Source organism: Phalacrocorax carbo, chromosome 4, assembly GCF_963921805.1.
Source record: "Phalacrocorax carbo chromosome 4, bPhaCar2.1, whole genome shotgun sequence".
In the NCBI taxonomy this organism is placed as follows: domain Eukaryota; kingdom Metazoa; phylum Chordata; class Aves; order Suliformes; family Phalacrocoracidae; genus Phalacrocorax; species Phalacrocorax carbo.
The window spans coordinates 58,053,288-58,074,771 of record NC_087516.1 but is presented as its reverse complement, the minus strand read 5'-3'; the positions used below and the strand labels follow the sequence as shown (position 1 = coordinate 58,074,771).

At 40.2% G+C, this 21,484-nt stretch overlaps 1 protein-coding gene across 1 annotated transcript; it reads right to left on the bottom strand.

The window, feature by feature from the left end:
- Positions 1-2,158: 2,158 nt before the first annotated feature.
- Positions 2,159-21,226, bottom strand: HADH (hydroxyacyl-CoA dehydrogenase). Its single transcript, XM_064450085.1, has 8 exons — positions 21,027-21,226; positions 17,568-17,696; positions 16,095-16,252; positions 11,188-11,314; positions 8,473-8,562; positions 6,873-6,945; positions 3,675-3,791; positions 2,159-2,621 (listed from the first exon to the last, which is right to left on the bottom strand). The coding sequence occupies exons 1-8, from the start codon at positions 21,153-21,155 to the stop codon at positions 2,503-2,505; spliced, it is 942 nt and encodes a 313-aa protein (XP_064306155.1). The 5' UTR covers positions 21,156-21,226; the 3' UTR covers positions 2,159-2,502.
- Between the last annotated feature and the right edge of the window lie 258 nt (positions 21,227-21,484).

Genomic DNA, 21,484 nt, shown 5'->3' with positions numbered 1-21,484 from the left:
ATTTTTTTCCACAATCTCTTTTCCCCTATTAATAAAAATTCAGGAAGAGCTGACTGGTGAGGGCAGGTCTAATGCATCATGTCCTAGGCTGGAGGTACTGACTAGCAGGAGATTCCCCTTCACTCGTAAACACTACATACAGTGAAAGGTGGCTCATGTTCCTCCACATCAAGTCCAGGCATAGCAAGGGCTGGAAAATAATCTTTATTGAGGGAAAGGTAGAGACACACAATTCGTTTATTTCATTACTCCTTCTTTAAGCCTCCTTGATATCTTTGAACTGTCAAAGTTGCAGAAAATTCTTGTACAAATCAGGAGCAACTACTATTTAGTATCGTACTTCTGACCAATTTCATCATGATCTTGAACCCACAAAGGGATTTCTACATCCTCCACATATCACTGAGGAGCAAAAGAAAAGGCTTACCTTGATACATTGGTCTCAGTCATTCAATTACAACTGTGTGTTCGGATCTAGATTTAAGGAAGCATATTTGAAGTTTTGGCCCTTTACCTCACATTTGCTTGCCCTGGCACAGTACTCCACATGCTGATAAAATAAACCATCCCCACCCACCAGTAAAGTACCTCCACATGGCCTGTTCGCTACAGAGAAAAAGAAGTCTCTTCTGAAACAGCAAGCCAAACTTACAAATGCCTCTTTCAGGTTTCTTGTATATATTACATATATACATACTGTACCTGTTAGAGCTCCTGAAAGGAAAACACTGTTTTAGAGAAAGTTTGTTTTTCTAAAATATCACATTTAATAGTGAAAAATATTTTGCACATTTGTTAAATAGCCTATGCCTTGCTATAAACCTAAGTGTTTCCAACTTAAAAATAAAGATGATCTTCTGAGTAAAGGGAGCAGCATCAAGTTAATTCTGCCCAAATATTTTTGTAAAAAACAAATAGCATTGTTTAAGACACAAGAGTAATACATGTTTCCATATTTAATTACTACTGAAAACAGTAGTTCTGAAGCTAACTTCACCCTGCAGCACTTAAAAGACATTAAACTTAATTACAGGCACTAAGAGCCTTCAAGTGAAACAGACTTCAGGCGCAAGAAGTGGACTGTATTTTAGGAAAACCAATTCAAATTGGCAATATATTAGTAAAGTAAAGAGACTGTCTACAGTACCATTTCTTTCCTTTAACCCTTTTCTTTCAAGACAAGCGTCTCAAAATCAGAAGATCTGTAATGAGGAACCAGGATCCAATAAACCAACAATTTTTATTCTCTACTCAGAGATTTCTTGTGTGATCCTGTGCAAGGAAATTAACATCTGTCAGCCTCAGTTTCTTTATATGTAATCTGGATTAGATGTTTGGGGAGGGATGAAGAGGCAACAGAGTTAAATTATATATTTTAATTAAAGACATGATAATAAGTGCTCAGTTTGCAGATCCAAAATACATGAAGTAAAATAAGGCTACTTCTCAGCTGAACTGGCACTCCAACCCTCATGCCCACTTGCTCTGCAGTATTTGGAGAAAAGGCAGGATTTGCAGCACTCCCACCATGAACAAATCCAGGCTCTGCAAAGCTCCAAGGAAATAAAGCTGCACACACCCAGACACACCTCTTTGTTCACACAGCACAGACTCCAATTTCGATCCCCTGAAGTACTCAAACTACAGTAGTAGTGTAGTGTGTAAAAATGGCACTTCAAATGAATTGCCAGTAAATAAAGCCAATTTACAGGACTCTAGAAAGCGTATGGAAACTTCCACCAGCTTCCTAGTTTAGTTAACAAAAAACAAATCTATGTATTAGGCCCTTCAGAATAGAAAACACCTCTTCATTATGTTTCTAGAGTACCTAGCAAAAGGAGGCCCTTAATTGGTAATTGAAAATGCCAGAAAATCCCAAGACAAATCATGAGTCCTGCTTTTAAATGTTGCACTGGGAACCTTCTGTCCAGGTGACAGCCTGCCATTGCAGGATTTTCTTTTATTTTTCAACAGTATGACATTCAAAAAATAATTTTGTTCAAGGCACTGTAATTTACACCTACAGATTAGCACTGCATTTAAGAAAAATCCTAACAAAACAACTTACTGCCTTTCGATCACTACATTTGCCAGTGAAAAGAGACTGCCACCCAGCGGACTACAACCAAGTACATCGACTGCAAACCATGACATTCAATAGAGTATTGTTGAAAATTTTAATTTTAAGAAAGTACGGTTATTTTTAGGATTTTTCCCGTTAATATAATAATGTTTCAAATACAGAAATTCACTTGTCATTCTGTCCTGCACCTGAAAAATCAACATCTGCATGAAGGCACTGTACATATAAAGCTTTTCAGAATTACAAGAAAAAAATCTACTAAATCAAGCTTTCAGCAGAGAAATAGTTAACTAGTGCAATCACTCAGTTGAGAGGTGGGTTATGTTCTAAATGCAGCTTGTGCCATCCTTGGGAAGGTTTAAACAGAATTCACCTGTAATATGGCAATGCTGAATAGCATACAGGGATAGGTTTGGAGTTCATTTGTATTTGTAAAATCCTTCTCCAGTCTTCTTACCCAGCTTCTTCTCTTCTACCAGTTTATTCAGGAGTGGGCTGGGAGCAAAAAGAGGATTGTTGGGCTCTAATGAATGCCATCCTGGTGGAAGAAAAGAAGTGCATGAATTAGTAACAGTTCTGTTTATATGCAAAGATAATAAAGATCTGCATCTTCTTAGAAAAATACTAGGAGCTCAGAAAACTGAATGAAGTTTGGAACTTACTCTAGACTCTGTGAGACCCTTCAATACAGCTTCATAAAGCACAGATCAGTATTAATGATTATGAGCAAATCTAGCAACTCGTCTTTAGGCATAGTCTACTCTGAACACTTTATAATCTCCATGATTCAGGCTTTTTAATACTTTTTAATACTAAAAAAATTAAGGAGAACTTTTAAAATATAGATACATACAAGGAAATAAAACAAAGGCTAAGCTGAAAAGAAATTCAAGCAGAAAGAAATTCCGAGTTGAATTTATACCTGCAAAAGACATGGTCAGTTAGAACAATATAACAGCACTCCACAGTACTGGCTAAAAGCAAAAATAGTTTCACTGAAGAATCTGTTCTGAAAGTGACATTCTGCCTTGGAGAATATTTAAGCTGCTCATTCAAAATAATACAACCACCATCAACAAGCCATCACCAATTATGCTTTTTTCACTATCGGACTGACATTTATCCACTTATCAACTGAAGTGAAAGGGAGGTGGTATACTTGCATCTTTTAAGGTATTTACTGGGTTTCCTATTAATTTAGAATGAAAACATGGCTGGCAGAAACAGGATAGGGAGTCTCAACATTTGTTGCTTTTCATCAGAATTTCTTAGCTCCAGTACATGTGTCTCTTCTCACCGATTCTTTTTAGTCATATAAAGTTCCACAAACATTATTATTATTTTCCACTGGAATTTGATGAAGTCAGCAAAACCACCACTGTTCTGTCCCCATGTGCATAGGGTACAGGCATACAGTACAAATGCTGTACTTATACAGCATTCTGAGCTGAATTCTCATTTGCTTCTCCTCAACAGTTAAAAGGCTCTACCATAAACATACAGAGCAAACCAAGAGTCAGATTTTCATTAGAACATTAATTTGCAACTTAGCTAAAAAGGGGAAAAACAGAAGAAATCAAGCATGCAGTACCATCTATAATGTATTTACTGGTATCCAACCCAACATAGTCCAGCAGTTCAAATGGACCCATGGGATAGCCAGCCCCAAGCTTCATAGCAACATCAATATCTTCCTTTGATGCATCTCCTAGAGAAAAGATTGACAGTTTGATGAACAGAGAAGATCCTGCATCTACTTGGCGCCACTTATAAATAATTAACAGGGTGTTATTTCAGCTCTTCACAGAAATCTTTGCACGTTTCACAACCACAAAAACTGGAGTCAGCATACACATGCTGGAGTATAAAGCTGAATCTCTCACAAAAAACCCAAAGCCCTGCAGGCCTGCTTTCCATTTTTCTAGCTTCCTCTTGCATTTCAGTATAGATCACTACATTATTCATGGAACCACAGCTACTGTGCTGAACCTATTAGAAAGACTAGAGGAAGAATTGGTTACTATGAAGAACCAAGAGCTTCTTTAGGAGGCAACCAAATAGTCTAAGTAAGGAAAGATCTCAATTTCAGCTTCATGAGACCATCAGCAGCTTTTGAATGATGCACAGGGCAGAGCTACCCTTACTCTACAACAGCCAGAAGGCAAGTGATATCCAGCTGATGGACAAGGCAGGCATGGTGGGGGAGCTGCAGCAGCAGCTGAGTGACATGCTTAGTTACAGCAGCTTTCACCGGAGGCTATCTATCAGCACCAAAGACGGCAGATAGGAGTGACCTGAAAATACTGTGCAGGTGCAGTTAAATCTGTGATTCCAAAATTATTTTAAAAAATTGTCAGAAATCTGTTACTTTTACTTCAGTCTGTGCCTATAAAAATACAAATCCTGCATTGCCACGTTTTCACAGTTAATATTCAGCTCACTCTTTTGCTGAGAATGCGAATTTTATACTGTCATGAAAGAAGATGCACCTCTAGTGCTTATTTCTAATATATATTTTGATAAAGACAGTGCACTTCTTTGCCGATCCTGTAAAAAGGACAAAATTAAACAAACCCCAGAGTTACTTGTTAAATAACCTCCATGCTCAATGTGTACAGGTACTTAGGGTGTCCAAAAGCTTGGCGGACATAGCCTATGCAATTTATACACCTAAGATCAGACAAACTTAGGAATAAATTTTCAAAATCTCTTGTGAAGTCAACAACTTCAGTGAAAGTTCTGTATGGAGTTTTATACATCTCCTTTTACTCTTTAAAGCTGACAACTTTTGTTTTTTCAAACCACATTTTATTTCTAAGAAACTGGGAAAATTAGCCTCAATTCTAAGGTAATTTCAGTCCCCCAAAATTCAAACACACCTAAATCCTCAACTCATTTGAAGTTGATGCAGATGTATGTACTTCTATCAACAGATTTATCCCGCTTTGTTTGTCAAATTTGGGACTCGGCTACCTGGCAGTATACAGTTGCGTTACAATGCAATTAAAAAAAAGTAGATGGGCAAACAAGCGTTGTATCCCTAGTCCATACTAGTCTCCTAATATAAAGCAGACTTTCACAGAAACATGACTGACTGCTTTTTCGGTTTTCCACTAAGAATAGGGCAGTACAGACCACCATACATTAATATTTATAATATGCCTGCTGTTTAAATCACCATTAATATACTAAAGGTATTTTGCCTATGCAAAAGCGCACATTTAACCCAAAGAGATTTTGTATAAAGACTCAAAGGCTGACCCAATAAAATGGTATTTCAGTGCTTGGGGTTGCCAGGAAAAAGACCCAGATTTCATACTAATGTGGATGACAGACTGGCTCAAGTGTCTGCTCTGAGACTTAACGCAAAGGATATGATAAAAATTTAACCTGATTCAATGAAAAATATGAATTAGAAGACAGCCATCAGGCTTTTTGAAACATTAACTAGCTTTTTAAATAATGTCATTAGAGTTAAAAATTCATAAATGACTTTAACAAGTTTGGAAATATCATACTGTTGAACAAAATACAAACAGAATAAAGATGAAATCAAAATATTGTTTTGCTTAGGCAGAAAACAGCCAACTTTAGCATACAATCTCAGTGACTGTTTTCTTCTACATTTAATTAAAAGTTCTATTGTCTCCTGAAATATGCGTAATGCTGCATGTCACATAAGGCACCTTTTTTACATACACTGGAACACCCATACACTTTATTTAAAATTGTGACTTTTTCTAAGCGAATAACGCCCCCTCACATCCATGCCTTTGCCTTTCAAGTCACTAAATTTGCTCTTTCCTCCCTTTGAGATGTAATTAGGTACATCTGTTGATGGATAAACAAGTAGTATTGGTTTATATTTTTTTATGGAGATCAAATCATCCCTTCCATGTGCTATAAAAGAGATTTTTAATATTTAAAGCATATTTGGTGGAATCCTGATAATGGAGTGCTTTTATCTGTAAGAAAAGCAATGATTTCAAAAACAGTGTGTTTCAAATTACATTCTTAGTAGCACACAGCTATAAGCAGAGCACTTGAAATAAAAGCAATTATACTCCACAATTTCCTCTTTATCCACTACATTATTGGCTTGTTTCCTTTTCCAAACAATTATCAATGCTTTAGAAAATTTAGTGGTTCTTTGGAGATTCGTGGTTATTTCTACCTACCCTCAGTATGAACGTAAGAGACCAGCAGTGAGATGGGAGTTACTAAAGAACCTATGTCTAAAAAAGGACACAAAAGGGGAACAGGAGGTTTCGTGGGGCAACAGTTGAGCCCAAATCACTTGTATGCCATTACCATAGTGTGGCACTGAGTATTGTACTACTTGCCTCACCTGAAAACTGGTGTTCTATTTCACAAGCCCAATATAAATGAACTCGGGAGAACTTTGCTAGTGACCCTGCTATGGGATTTGCAGCCACTTTCATTAACATCTCTTGGGATGGAGAGAGGGAGGTTCCTGATCAGGTGGCAGGGGGTGTTTTTTACAATGTCACTACACTCACCTTGTCATCTCCAAAGCAGAAACATTTTCCACTACCAGAAATTTCCCACACAAGTAACAAGTACCTTCCAACTCTGCATACGAGGACATTTCAAAGTGAAGACAAGGTCTTTCCAGCTACACATATTGGCTCATATTTGATGTTCACTATTTGCTTCCAGCCTTTAAGGTCTGAAAGTTTTGAGTGAATCCTAAGGCTTTTCTGAAGGGATATAACATTTAGCAGTGTTATATGGTGACATTCCCTGAAGTCAATATCCCAACAAGTACCTCTCTCAAAAAGTCGAACAGCTTCCATCATATATGGCACCAAGAGGCGGTTTACAATAAATCCTGGAGTATCCTATGAGGAGAAAAGAAGGGTTTCTAAATAAACATTCTTTACCAATACTACACTCAAATGCTACATGACAAATTAAACAAGTGGATGAAGACACTTTTGAATCCTCAACTTCTGGTACTTTGTAAACTGTATTTTTAATCTGATTTATCTGCTCGGTATTAGAACACAAAAGATTAATTTCACAACAAGGAATGGCACATAGACATTCATCATGACTGAGAACAATAAGACTACTACAAGACCAACTCAATCTTAAAACAATTTAAGGTGGTAAGTTGGAAAACACCTTTTCTTTAGCAAAATTCTGCTGATACAATTTCCTGAAGAATATGAGAAGAGCAGTTCTTCCCTAATAGGTTTTTTGTGTGTGTCCACTACTAGAACCACTACTCCTGTCTAAATAGTGTAGTTCTCCCCATTTGCTCACTGATAAACCATGCTTTTGAAAGTTAGGATCACTTCAATAGCAAACACCAATGCTACCAACGAGAAGATAAGATACATGCTGTCAGAAGGAGGTAACAAACTGATACAGAACTGATTTTACACAAGCTTTAACCAAAATTTAAAATACAAAGAAAAGAGAAAGAGCTTTGCAAATATACTATTATTTCATATACAACTTCTATTTCAGATATTTATTTTTCATGCCATTTTATCTCAATATTTTATCCAGAGAATTCCAAGCAACTTGCCTCTACAAACAGGAATTAAAAATAAAGAAAAAAGGTTCGTCTATGGAGACTGCACTACCCCCTACACAATTTATAAACAATAATTCATCATCTATTCTGCACATTACATACTGCAAAACTGTGACAGAAACAGGAAAAAAGTCAACTAAGGCCACAGAGCAATTCAGCAGTACAGCCAGGATTAGAGTCCAGCATCCAGACACTGAATTACTGGTAACTACTGGATTGCAGGCCCTTCTTTTTATGACCAAATGTCTCCCGGGGGCTGTGAAACTCAAGGCAATAGCTTGCATAAAGCTACCCAGACCACAACTTAATGGATTCAGAAAAAGTGTGCTTAGGAAGTAGGTGTTCCTCTAGAGAAAAAAAAAAAAAAAACAAAGCTGCGAAGCAATGAAGATTAATATGGGTCTAGTTACTGCAGTCTTAAGAAACACTTGCAATGAGCACACACCATGGACGATCCATCCAACTGCCTCACAGTACAAGAGGTAGCAGTCTTGTCTCTAGCATGGCTCAAGATGAGCTCCTGCTTAAGCTCTCCAGTCCAGGCTTCTGCAAGACTGGAAAAGAAAAACCAAAAACTGTAAACCCTGATACTTGTGAGTTTTAACGCTTCTCACAAGATGTCTAGAGTCACTCTACTTTAAGGAATTTGTGGTAAATGTGGGTCTTTTCTTTGTCAAAATGCTTTTAATAGAGAAGAAAAACTGGACAAAAAGCAGCCTGGAAATTCTTGAAGTGCTCTCCGATCTACTAAAAGCTACCACCTTAAGATTAACAGTTTTCAAGAACAGACCTTCCGAACCCTATGCAATCAAAATGTACTCACCTTACAACTGACAGGACTCTTTCCTACTGCTTTACTGAAATCCACAAGTGATTCAAAAGTTTTTTGGCTGGTCATTGGAGTCTTGATGACCTGGGCAGAGCATAAGCACATTTATGAGCAGAATCTCTCTCATTTCCCAGTACAGCAATGATTAAACTGTAATCCAGAAAACTATTCCAGAAATTCACAAAACATTCGTTTTGCGAAAACCAGTTTCAGTGGATATATACGTAACAGACACAGAGATCTATTTTAAAGATAGATAGAGCATTTTGTGCATTTTGAAATTACGTGTTTAAGGTACCTTCCCACTCGGCCAGTATGGATGGTAAAAGGGACCATCATCTGGGATCCCATTTAGAGATTATAGTATAACAAAAGCAACTTTAAAAGCTACATAGTCTCTGTCGCCTTAGGAAACATGATGGCATCAATCTAGGGAACCATAGTAACAGACATAGTTCCTGATATAAAGGGTTGTAACATCCACCCTGTACCCAATGTAAACATGACACAGACACCTAATTCTAAAGAAAATTTTAAATCTATCTTTCAAATATGTGACAGCCTCTTAGCTTTTGAGTAGTACATTTCCATGTTGATTTTCTTCACAACTGAGTCTTTTGTCACACGTAGTATTTTCTGTACTTCACTGGAGTTGGGATGTCTCATTTATTAGAGACCTACCTCTCCACCCAGGGGGGAAAAAAAAAACAAATAAAAGACTTGCAGAAGCTGAACTGCTTGTGATATTTGTGACCTCCATGTGCAGTAACTGAAAAATGCTATATACATGCTGTATATGTTATATATAGCATTATGCATATGTACAAAACGCTATGTTAAGGCTGACCACCTTGTCCATACAATTAAGTCATACAGAGATTCCTCCCCCATTCTAATGACTGTTGTAAGGCCAACACAAAAATCACACTGTTAGGACTGAGGAAAAGGCTTGTTTCTAAGCAGAAAAAATAGTATTCTTTGACATTAGATGAAAGTATCTGAGATACATAAGTCTGCAACAGTTTCAAGAATGAATTTTTAATACACACTTCAGAATTCTGAAACACTATCACTACTCTTTTGGATTATTAGAGAAAGAAATCCCCCCAAAGCTATGCACTTCTGACCATGAGATCAACAACGTATGAAAATAGCAGATAAGACTGAAAGGCACTGCAGACTTGTGACCCATGAAGGACACCTTCCATGAGAGATTACTGGCAATTCCAGTAATATCTTTTAAAGTTTGGGCAATTCTCCTGATTTCCCCGATTATTTCAAACTGAAACATCTGCTTTACATAGAAAATGTTGTTTTACAGTGTTTGTCAATGCCAATCCTGATTTACAGCAGATCTGAAACAAAACCAAAGCCTTAAAAAGTGTATCTATTCACTAATCTTGGTGCTTTTCAAGACCAAGTCACTAAAAGCACAGCTTCTCTGTTTTAAAGTTCTTCAAATCCTACCCATCAACTGGAGTGACTTTGGGCTAGGACATTCTTATGTCAGGTGGAAAAACCCACAAACTATAAAGACTGACCGCAGCAGTCATACAGAGATTGCTCTGTTTTACTTTTTACAAACAATGATAGACATCATCTATATTTTTCAAACCTCACAGAGGCTTAGTTTAGATTTCTAAAGACTAGCATTTGTTTTAGGCTTGAGACAAGGCATGGAACATTTCATCCATAGAAATAAATTACAGCCAACAAGCAGTTCTTCGCACAGAAATCAATAAAGCCTGTTAGCCTACTGAATTATGCTAAAGATTTGTTACCTCTGACAACACCTACAAAATTTCTTCCTTTCCTTCTTACAACATTTTCCCAGAGCATTTAGTCACAATATACAGTATGCAATATTAAACTAAAAAAAAAAAAAACAAGACCACATGGGTACAGAAGTTAGCAAGAGAGAATTTACAAGTGTCTGAGCTTATCAAGGTCAGCCATAACAGGGAAAGGTGAGAAGAAGCAGAAGAGGAGACACCTGTTGGGTTTTCTGCAATGTGATCTTTACTTTGGAGGCTCAGATAAACTCTAATATCAAATTATTTCTCATTCTGCTCTGCATTGCAGTATTATTAGTAATGGCATGATGTAGCCAAAAAGAGCATGTTTAGAAAAGACATCTGAAGAGTTACGTAAAATCTTGTTTTTACACCTCCTTAAAGGTTGGGAAATATTGTAATGCTTTCAGACAAATCATCTGGAACACTGAAACAAACATGACTTTGTTTCAAAAGTCACAAGGCAATAAGATCTCACTTGCACATAATTTCCTACCCATTTCTACACTGGTAACAATCAAATTCCTCTGTCAGTCCTGGGATTATTTTGTTCAAGCTTTAGTAGTTCTTATTAATCAGCTTGTCTGCGTGCCTGAAATGATCGCTATAAATAGCGCCTCTGTTGGCAGCTCAGTGGAGAACTTCAGAGCCTCGAGGCTGAAGAAGTAACCTCTCTGTTCAACATGCCCCTCAACGACGACTTCACCACCCTCTTACCACTAGAGGTAGCTTATTCCGTACTAGAAGAGCTGCAAACTGAGATCACAGAATCACAGAATCTCAGGTTGGAAGGGACCTCGGGGATCATCTAGTCCAACCTACTCTTTCATCTGAATTTTTTCACCTGAATTCTTCATGATGGCAATTGCACTGCTGTGCTACAGTGGTTATTATGATGATCTTATAAAACACTCACCTCCACAAGCTTCATCATAGGCACAGGATTGAAGAAATGGAGACCACCAAATCGGTCCTGCCTGGTGGTCGAGTTAGCCAACTGCGTGATTTGCAAGGATGAAGTGTTGCTCGCAAATATCGTATGCCTGGAAAAAAGAAACATACGGATCGCATAAATGACAGTTATTTTTCTGACAGTAGGAAATTGGTGCACTAGACACAGGCGCCCATTGGCTAACCCTCCACAGAATTATCAGAAATGTCCCTGCAAATTATCATGGTCCTTTCGCTGAGGGCTTAGTACAGCAACGATGAACTAGAAGGGCTGTGTGAGTTTCTGACTCCCAGTTAAGTATGCTGAATACTTACATTAGGTGACAGAAAAAGACTCTCTAAGTGGAAAATTTTTGTTAACTCCCCAGATCTATTCCAGGTAATTCCTTCAGCAACCCTGGAAACCTAATGGTGTATTTTTATTGTTTTTTATTGTTAATCATTTACACATTATAGAAACCCAATCATTTACCATGTCAAAAATGCACTTTGGAGCCTTAAGAAAAATTCAGAATTTTTTTTTTTTTTTTAATAATGATCAATGGTAGATGTGATGAGCAAACCTACCACCAGAGCGAAGAGCTGATGGAAAAAAACAAAGAAAAGATAAAAAACACCATGCGTAGGACACTGCAAAGGATATACAAAAACATAAGAATTTTAAGGCATATATGTAGTCCTTCTCCAGACATAAACCAGATTTACTAATTGCAATTTATAATGGTTTTTGTTTGGGTTGGTTTTGGGTTTTGGGGTTTTTTTTTCAGAAATCTCTCAGAACCTCAACAGCCCTGCTCTACTCACAACACACCGAAAAACTTAAGAGAAATGGCTTTTTCTTCAAACCACAAAAATAAGAAACTAAATTAGAGATGAAACCCTACCTTCCACCCTGGGCTGTATCCTACTGACCTTTCAAAAAGTTATCCTACGGGACTAATCAAAAGTTAATCTAAATTGCTATTATGTTTATATTTCACCAAGATATAACTGATCTTCACAACAGAACTTTCAGAAAAATTACGCCCAAGTCATGGGGACATCTTATAGTGGCCTTAAAAGAAAACATGTGGGGATTAAAAAACCCCACACTGACTTCCATTTTTATGTTTTCTCACTTTTTGAGAATTAGTTACAGAGAATGAAATGAAAAATCCTGAAAATTCGTGCTAAACTTCTTACAAATATTCTTTTGTTATTTCCCCACCACAAAGTGGGCCTTATATTGTTCTGAGGTTGGGTACTAAAAAGAGTATTCTATATTTCATAGTTTTGATCTTGCAAGGTCAACCAAAAGGACACTTATATTCACTGAAAATCTGCTGCTGTATACAAAGAATTCAAATATTTATATAAAAATCAGGCACATTGATTTGTGAGATATAATCATTGCTAGGTTTATGTCTGGGTTCGCTTGAAGTATAAGATTCTACCTCAGCACCACTTCTGCAGGTGAATACTGTAGTCTCACACAACATAAAGCAGTGTGTATTGTGTACAAGGGTGTTTTATTTACACTTTCTGCTCTGACCAACCAATTGATTTAAACTGAGTTTAAAATAGAATTTACATGCCTCTGTGACTTAGAAGTACATAATCCACGCTTCAGGTGACAGCAGAGTTGGAAAGCTTTTGAAAGCAACAGTGGTAGTGAAGCCCTAGTGTTGCTCTCCCAGGCACCAGGGTGCTGCTTTCTCTTGGTGCCCTCTAGTGGGTCGAGGGAAGACGTTAAAAACGGAGTCCAACACAAGAGAAACGCACCATTTCAATAAAACTGACTCTACAGTCCAGCTCCATTATACAGTGAACACTGAACAATCCTTCTTTTGTAACAGTTTTATAACACACTGATTTTAACACAGAGAACAGCTGAAAACCACTGGCCGGCTTCTAGCTGAGTTTCCACATCTAAAGATAAATCCTAGACCAAGAGATGTGGAAGGGCATTCTCACCACCCAGAAATAAACAGAAAGCAAGTAGGCAAGAGGTCTTAAAGTGGATACCCCAAAATTGTTTTGTCATGTTCATTACGATCCTGTTTAGAAAAGTGCTGCAGTGTTCAAAGGCCTAAAAGCCAGAAAGAACTTGGGGATATTCTACAAAAACCTTATCCTGACCTTTTCAAAATGGAAACATGAGACCGACTCAATTCAAGAAAAGGAAAACAGAACTGAAGAGTGGGCAGCAATGCTTTATCGCCTGCTCTGATGGTGATGACCATGTAACACAGTAACAATTACCATATTAGGAGGATGAGTATAACGCTGAGAGGAATGTAACATACACAAGCAATTCTGCAAAGCACTGAGAACAAATCAGCATGCACTCAGACTGATGGCATTTAAGAAACAGCAATCACTGTTCCACCTGGACAGTTACCCAGATGAGTTCCCAGTGCTCTCTGGGGTTGCCAAACTTTCCCAGCTCATTACACTTTCTCTGAAAAATTAAAAGAAATTGACTCCCTAGGCCCAAACAAAACTTTTCTCAGTAAAGAATAGCTTTCCCACTCCCCTCCATTTATAGATCCACTTCCAGAGAAATTATAGTTATTTTACAGAGAAAAAGGAAGAGGAAATAAGTTAATTGTGTTTTGTTTTTTTTTTAATGCAACATTTGAGTTTTTGCTGTCTCCAGACTTATCTTCACTGGAGAGGTTGTCATAGTGCAAAAATGGGAGGCGAACACATAGCTGTTGCAGCTGAAGAAACACACGAGACATGGGATACAGTACAAAGGAAGAGAAATGCAAGGTTTCGCACAGCTGATGCTCCAAAGGCATAATCTGGTCTGAGCCACTGTAATACACAGCCCCTTACATTTTGATCAGCTACCCCCGTGGTAAGCCCCGAGAGTTGAATTAAGACAAGCCCTCCCTCCTCAGAAGCCTGGTCTTCCAGGACCTCTGCCTGTAGCATACACTTCACAGTGCCATTAATGCCCAGGGCTCCACAGATGCCCAGGTCTTCTCCTGAGACTCAAAGCTATCTTTAAACAAATATCGCCTTCGTTACCCATCAACCACAAGCCCACCACCCCCACTAAGCTGACACAGCAGTTAGTCCACACACTAGTTTTAGACATTTTGAAACACTGAATCTTAGCGAAGGCTGTAGGGTGCCTGCCGCAACAGGGAGAGCTTTCCACGCCACTGCAGTGCCACACGGGATGAATAAAGCCTACTGCTTCCTTCTACATGCAGAAAAACACTCACTAGACATTTCTGCCTTTCCTCATGCTACTCACACGATCTGCAACTTTATATTCCTCACATAATTACAAATTACCATTTGTATCTAATAGCTAATATTTTAAACATTTGGCTATTAAGTTTCACTATTTTACTAGTTTTTCTTTCGTTTCATCTAGACTTGCTACACTGCAACCTATATTCTTCACCATTCACTTCCCTTTTCTTTGTCCTACATGTAAGGTATCTGTGCATTTATCATCATTTCTCTTAAAAGGGAAGGCTTCTTGTCTAATGCCATTTTTCCCAATCCTGCAAAATCATGCCTTTTGCTATAGGAGCATATCTGAACAACTCCCAATATCTTTTAACACTCTGTAATGTAAAATTTGATGTTTTAAGGCAGCTATGCTTACAAACAGCTCGGTCTTACAAAAAATAGCCTCAGGTGTTCCACATATACATATTATTAAATGAGGCTCCAAGTCCCTGTGCCCACTTTTCCTTGCTGACTGGGTTCAAGACAGTTTGTCATTTAGCACACACTAATTTGCTCATTACATGTCTCTGCTGAATATGAACAAAGACTCAGGCGACCAACTGTCTGTTTTCACAAAATAAGCACAATCTAATCATGACAAGGTATCCTGATAATTGCCAAAGGCACTTACTTAATTTTGTCTGTCAGACTAAGGGTAACAGCAAGTTATCCTGTGCTAGGCGCACTGCTGTTTGTGATCATTTATTGTTTTCAGAAGTATCAGGTAATTCTGATTACTGACCATATGGGACAGCCTGAAAATCTCCCCAGGCTGAGGGCAACTAATAACATCATCTTTTTTTTCCCTTCACATTATATTCAAGCTGCAGCTTGCCCGGTTCTTCAGTTAGACAGTCTAGAATACCTCTTAGCCAATACCCCCAGATTTAGCTGTACTAACTAGTTAAAACCTCCAATTGCAAGCAGTGAAGGTCTGGTGATCCTGAGTCAACCATTAAAAGAATCAAGCTTCTGAGACTGCACACTCACTTAACAGCATGTTTGGGTTTGGATATAATTCAACAGTAACTTCCAACAGTTATCGAATATAGTTCAAGGAAAGTTCCAGGGGCTGTAGGCAACTGAGTGAGCGCACGCTAAGTTATTTACACTTTTACCTCACACACAACGACCAGCAATGAGCTGTCTCCAAACTCTTGTAATATAAGAGAACACAAGTTCACCTAAGCCAGTGTTGAGCTGACTGTGACTTACAGCTAAGACGTTGAGACTTCTAAAAACTTGTTCATGCTAGGCGTGCTGAAAACAAGTATTTTATCACCCCTATTTAAGTATGGGAACATATATATTAACCATACCTCATGTGTATGCTTATTCTACTGTTGTGCGTTTGGATTTGAACTTGCTGAGTAGGTAGACAAACCTTATGACTAAACATACCTGGAAGCACATCAAATGAAGAAATACAACAAGTAAATAAACCTGGCTGAATACACCTGAAAGTGCTTGTAGCGTATGCACCTGGCACAACAACTATTCCACACCACATAACAGTCTGGAGTTAGTCTAAGGGAGAAAAATTCCTGTTTTTTTTAAAAAAGAAAAAAAAAGCAGCTAAGACAATGCAGAACTAATGGTGTAAGAATAATAACAGAATATACAAAGGAAAAATACACGTACTCTGGAGCAAACTTATCCAGCCTCTTGAAGAGCTCATTTTTAATTTCCTGGTTCTCCACAATGGCTTCTATCACCAGATCCGTGCTGTGGACCACTGCTACCGCATCTGTGCTTGTTGTGAGGTTCTTTAAGGTCTTCTCAATGAACTCAGCACCGGCCTGAAACATTTCCAAGATGTTGCGATGTCTATTTATAATTATATAATTAATTTTTACACATAAATCCCCTTAGGTGCTTAGTGAACAACTGGTTGGTCAAACAGTAGTTTCTGAGACAACCTGGACTTGCCCTCCATAAAGAGGAACTTTTCCAGTTTCAAGCTTTTTTTCATGCAGTGATTTTCTGGTTTCTCCCCTACGAACAGATATGTGCTTGCTCATGAACACTTCAGGAAATGAAACAGCCTACACTTGCTAGAGTTTCAGTGCAAATGTGAGAAAAAATTATTGTTTTCTGACTAGTAAATCTGCCAATCACTGACATAGTTTGTGAGGACAGAAATTAAACAGAATGGCAAGACTTTAAACCAAGAGTAAATGGAGACGTACTACAAGTAAAAACACACCTGCACACTAGAATATAATGTCATATATAAAGTACAAGCATCATGCAGACAATATTCTTTTGGATTAAAAGACTCCCCACAATTACGTACAGGAAATTATATTGCTCTGGTTATCCTGGTATTACTATAGTTTTTCTTCTGTACTCCCTCATGTAAACAAGCCCTTTTTCATTTCCTTTGTCTGATGCATCATTAATGCTGTTAATCATCAATACCAGTATGCAATATATATGTTAATATGTATCAAAAGAAGAATTGAATCTGCTGTGGAATTTTGAGAGACAGGCATAGCAACAAGTAATCTTTAGGACACTTAGGATATAAATTTAGATGCACCAACTGCTTCACAGCGTCTTGCTGTAGGTCTCAGTACTGTAAATGCAAAGTATCTTATATGTCTAATTCATGTTACTTCAGGGTAGTTAAACTTGCACTTTAATTTCCTTTGCAGTAATCCCGTGCCCAAGTTTTTTGCCTGTTTTTTTTTTTTAAAAAAGTCCTTGCAATGGTATTAAGACAAATTTGTTACTGTTGGCTTTTGGACAAAATTGGTACATTCCCAGGTAAACACTCAAAGATAGCTTGTTATTAAGTCAGGATGAATAATTTGGCACCATTTTATATTTAGCATGTTTTAAAATGTCACCAAATTGTTTTAACTATTTATCTCAAGGCTGAAGTCTACAAAGTAAAGAAAATAAGACATCTTCCAACCTCCCTGAATCAAAAAAACAACAAAAAAGTAAAAAAAATCCAAGTTCTTGATAGACTGCACACTGGAAAAGTTTTCTTTTTAAGCCAGTATATTAACATGGTCTATAATACATAACTGTACACAATATAAAAATTTCAGTATGGTAGTTTTATTCTCCTAAGTTTCCTAGAGGTATAAAGAATGTGATGTTAACCTCAGGCTTTTCTGCAAATTTCTTCTTTGCCACTCTCTTCAAACTCTCTTCAATTCCTTTTGTCGACTTTGTAAGGATTTCATCTGACTGGTCTACTAACACCACAGTATGACCACTGGCTGCTGCAACCTAAAAGTGAAAAAAAAAAGATTCAATATCAGTATCATAAAACAACCAACCATATTGATTTGTGTCGGGGCAGAGAGTGCACTTGGCAATGAATTAGGCAAAAAAGAGCTAGAGAACATTGAATCAAGACTTATCCACTTTACTAGAAAAATCATAAAAACCTGCACGCAGTTGTGGTGGAGGGGGAGGGATAAACGCCTCAAACAACTTGAGGGAAAGGGAAAGAGAAATCCATTTTTCCCCCAAGCTGTCTGTAGAACGCTACCTGCACCTGGCGGCAGCTGAATTCTGCAGCTATGGCTGAAGAACGAACAGCTGTCAGAAAAGAGCAAGCAGCTTAGCTGTGATCCTTGGATCATGAAAGGAGAAAGAGCTGTGGAGACCGAAACTGGAATGCTGGCAGGGTTTGGCGGGTGACATAAGGGATGCCTAACCCCGTGTTCCTGGGACCTAGCCTAACACAGCTCTGCTGCCAGGCCATGAGCCTGTCCCTGCAACAGCAGGAAGGTGACAGTGGAGCTGGGAGTAGCAGTGAAACGTTCACTACTCCAGGACTCTGCACAGACCTGAATGGCCTGCAAACTCTCCTTACTACACGCTTGGTACCAGTGCTGGCTCAGCTACAGACAGCACTATGGGGTTGTGTTTTTGGATGGTATTCAATTAATTTCAAATATAAAATGTCACCTTCTCACATTGCAACGGCCTATTAAAAATCAGCTGTTCGTTATCTGTTACCTCACCATTCATTAATTTCTGTTTCTCTTGTTAGTTATACCTGTCTTCGTTTTCAGAACTCCTGAACTAACAGAGTTGTAATACAGTAATTGTGGAAAAGAGATGTTAAAACGTGGTTCCACTGACTGTTTTTAAAGTCACACAACTTAGAAGCTTTTTTTATTTTCACTATGGCCATTTCATAAAACAACTGAATCATAAAAAAAATGTTTAAACCAAGCTTGGACTTGAACTCCTCACAGTTCATCTGTTGCTGATCATTTCAAACAGCAAAGCAAGACCCTCCACTCTTCAGAAGAAAGACCAATACCAAGTGGGCTTATAAGAGATGCTTCACTGTTTATCCATTTACAATTACACCATCACTGACCAGTTGGCAAAAATCCTAGAAAAATGACCATACCCCTTTTCCCACCTCATTCTTACCATATTTACATAGACAGGGAAGAAGAAAAATGGCAAAAGGTCATACCACCTCCTTCCAATTCGAACACAGGCTTGCTCAGACTCTACTGTCCAATGATCTTGAGAATACTAAATAAGAAACATAAGAGTTCTGGGGAGTCAATTAATGCTCTTCTCATAGAGAAGTGCTTTTCACGTGGCAGAATCATGAATTATAATATATGGCTTTCAGCCATACATTTTTGCAGAGGTTAACGTCTCCTGACAGTATGAGAAAGCAAGGAAAGAGGAGACACAATTTCTTAAGCATTGTAAAAGGGAGGAAAAACTTTATTAATAGGGTGCAGAGGAGACCCCACTCAGTGTTACAATCATCTCTGCTTTAAGATAATTCTGGATTGATAAATGGGAGGCAGATGGTCAGCAAAACAATCCTTAGTCCTTAACATGGGTACAAGGCTGCAACCCCTGTTACTGCCAAATACCAGACGCGTTTCTCTTGACAAGCTGCTCTCTGAAAACCTGCCGTCTAACAGAATACGCAGATCAGCTCACTTTCCCTGCAGAAGTACAAGCTTTGCATAGTGTGCATCTTCCTCAAGCAGGAGAACAACTTTCTTCAAAGTTGTTCATTGATGATTCCTTCAGTGGAAGCCTCAAGCTCTAGTATCGAGGCAGAGGGGTGTTTTTACCAGAGAAGTTATTGAAGAACTAGCTAATTCCTTAGCAAAAAAAAAAAAACAAAACCAACCCACAAACAAACAAACAAAAAACCAAAAGCCCCTGTATTCCTCCTGATAGAGGTTTGCCAGGAATGTGAGAAATCTTCAGTTCTGAGAAGGAAACCCATTAATTCATTAAAATGGAGAACTGCTATTTATGAACTCCAACCTCAGTGTCAGTTTCCACTTGGGAACGCCTGCATACTCCAGTTATTCTTTGTGAAGTCTGTGAACTACTCTGGTATCTTGGGCAACAGGCTCTTTCTGTGAATTAAGTAAATATATAAATCTTAAACCACTGCCAAGACTGTCCAGTCTTTTGTGCCAAAGCTAAAGTTAAAGATGTGCCAAAGTTAAAGATGAACTTGAAAGCCAAAGGCCTGAAATTAAATGCTAGTAAAATGACTCCCATTTAAATATTAACCACTTCATAATTCTGCAGGTGATTGACAGCTAAATGTTCGTTTTAGCTGCTGTATTCTACTTTAATAACTTGCAAAATGTCACTTGGTCTGCTCCCTTGGCAAGTTAGAAGACACTTCTTTCTTGGACCAGCGTTTTGCAAATACTATTACACACCGTCTGGTTTATCTTTAAACCCACGCATTGTCTCAAGAACCACCTTAAACAATTTAAAACATTGACCTCGGTGGTTCTCGCCTACCCGTCCGACCTGAAGATGCGTAGATTAACAAGAGAACAAAAAGTTTGGCAGCTGAGCAACAGGGCGGCGGCAGCAGCAGCGGTGCGGGAGCCCTTTCTACTCCTCCGCAGCAGCAGCAGCAGCAAAACCAAAACCTGCAGGGGCGTGCCACCAGGGCAGACGGGGAAGGCCCCTCCACGCCCGCGCCCCGAGAGGCGGAGGCCGCGCCGCCGAGACCCGCGGCGTGCTGCAGCGGGCCCGTCCGCCTGCGCCGGGGCCGCTTCTCACGCAAACGCGGGCTGAAAAAAAAAAGCATTGCATGAAATAATCTGCACGCAAACTGTAACGTATACAGAGAAGCTGCGCTCGGTTGGGCCTTTTTTAACGCTGCTGCCGCCGTGCAGCTGCGGGAGGACGCCGGAGCGGCGGCCGGACCCGCGGACGGGGCGGGCGGGAAAAGGCCCGGCAGCCGCCTCGCCTCCGCCCGCCCCTTCCCGCCCGGGGCAGGCCGGAGCGCTGCGTCGGAACCGGGTGAAGCAAACAGTAAGTTTTTAAGTAAAACAAACAAACAAAAAAAACCGAATTGGGAAGCGAGAAGCGCAGCGGAGGGGGGGAGGGGAGGAGGAGCGGGAGCAGCCGCGCGGGGCGGCTGGAGCCGGGGCTCCCCCACCGCCTCAGCCCGGCAGGGTCCCAGCCGGGCGCGAAGGGCGGCCGCCGCCAGCCCGGCCCCCGGGGGGGCGAGGGGGGCCCTCCCGCCGCGGGCGCCGAGCGGGCAGGGGCCGCCCCACGGCCGCCATGGCGCCCCCGCCGGGCTCGGCTCACCTGGGCGATGCCGGCGCCCATGAGGCCGCCGCCGATGACCGTCACGTGCTTAACGATCAGCTTCTTGGCGGCCGCCGTGGCGGCGGCGGAGGAGGCGGCGCGCACGAAGCGGCGGGTGGCGAAGGCCATGGCGAAGGCGGGCGGCGGGCAGCGCAGAGCCAGGGGCGGCGGCGGCGGCGGGGCCCGGGGCGGGCCGAGGGCCGCGCTCCGCCCCGGGGCGGCGCGGGGGGCGGCGGCCGTTCCCCCGGGCCCGGCTGCCCGCCGCGGGGAGGGGCGCTTTGGCTCCTTCCCCTTCGCCGCCGTCGGTTCCCTGAGGGGAGCCGAGCAGCTCCAGCCCGGCCCGCAGCGCGGCTGAAAGCCCCCGCCAGCCCCCGGCGGCTCCAGTGCCTGCCCTTTGCAGCGGGGATCGCGGCGGCGCCTGCCAAATGCTCAGCAGCCCGCTGTTGCAGCCGCTCGTT

What these genes read in the sequence shown, in the direction of transcription:
- HADH (XM_064450085.1), bottom strand. Translation starts at nt 21,155, where the DNA reads ATGGCCTTCGCCACCCGCCGCTTCGTGCGCGCCGCCTCCTCCGCCGCC. An exon ending in TGTTCGACTTTTTGAGAGAG is followed by an intron (nt 3,792 to 6,872) that starts GTACTTGTTGGG and finishes TCTTTTCTCTAG; the next exon opens with GAGATGCATCAAAGGAAGAT. An exon ending in CAGTAAATACATTATAGATG is followed by an intron (nt 2,622 to 3,674) that starts GTACTGCATGCT and finishes TTCTTCCACCAG; the next exon opens with GATGGCATTCATTAGAGCCC.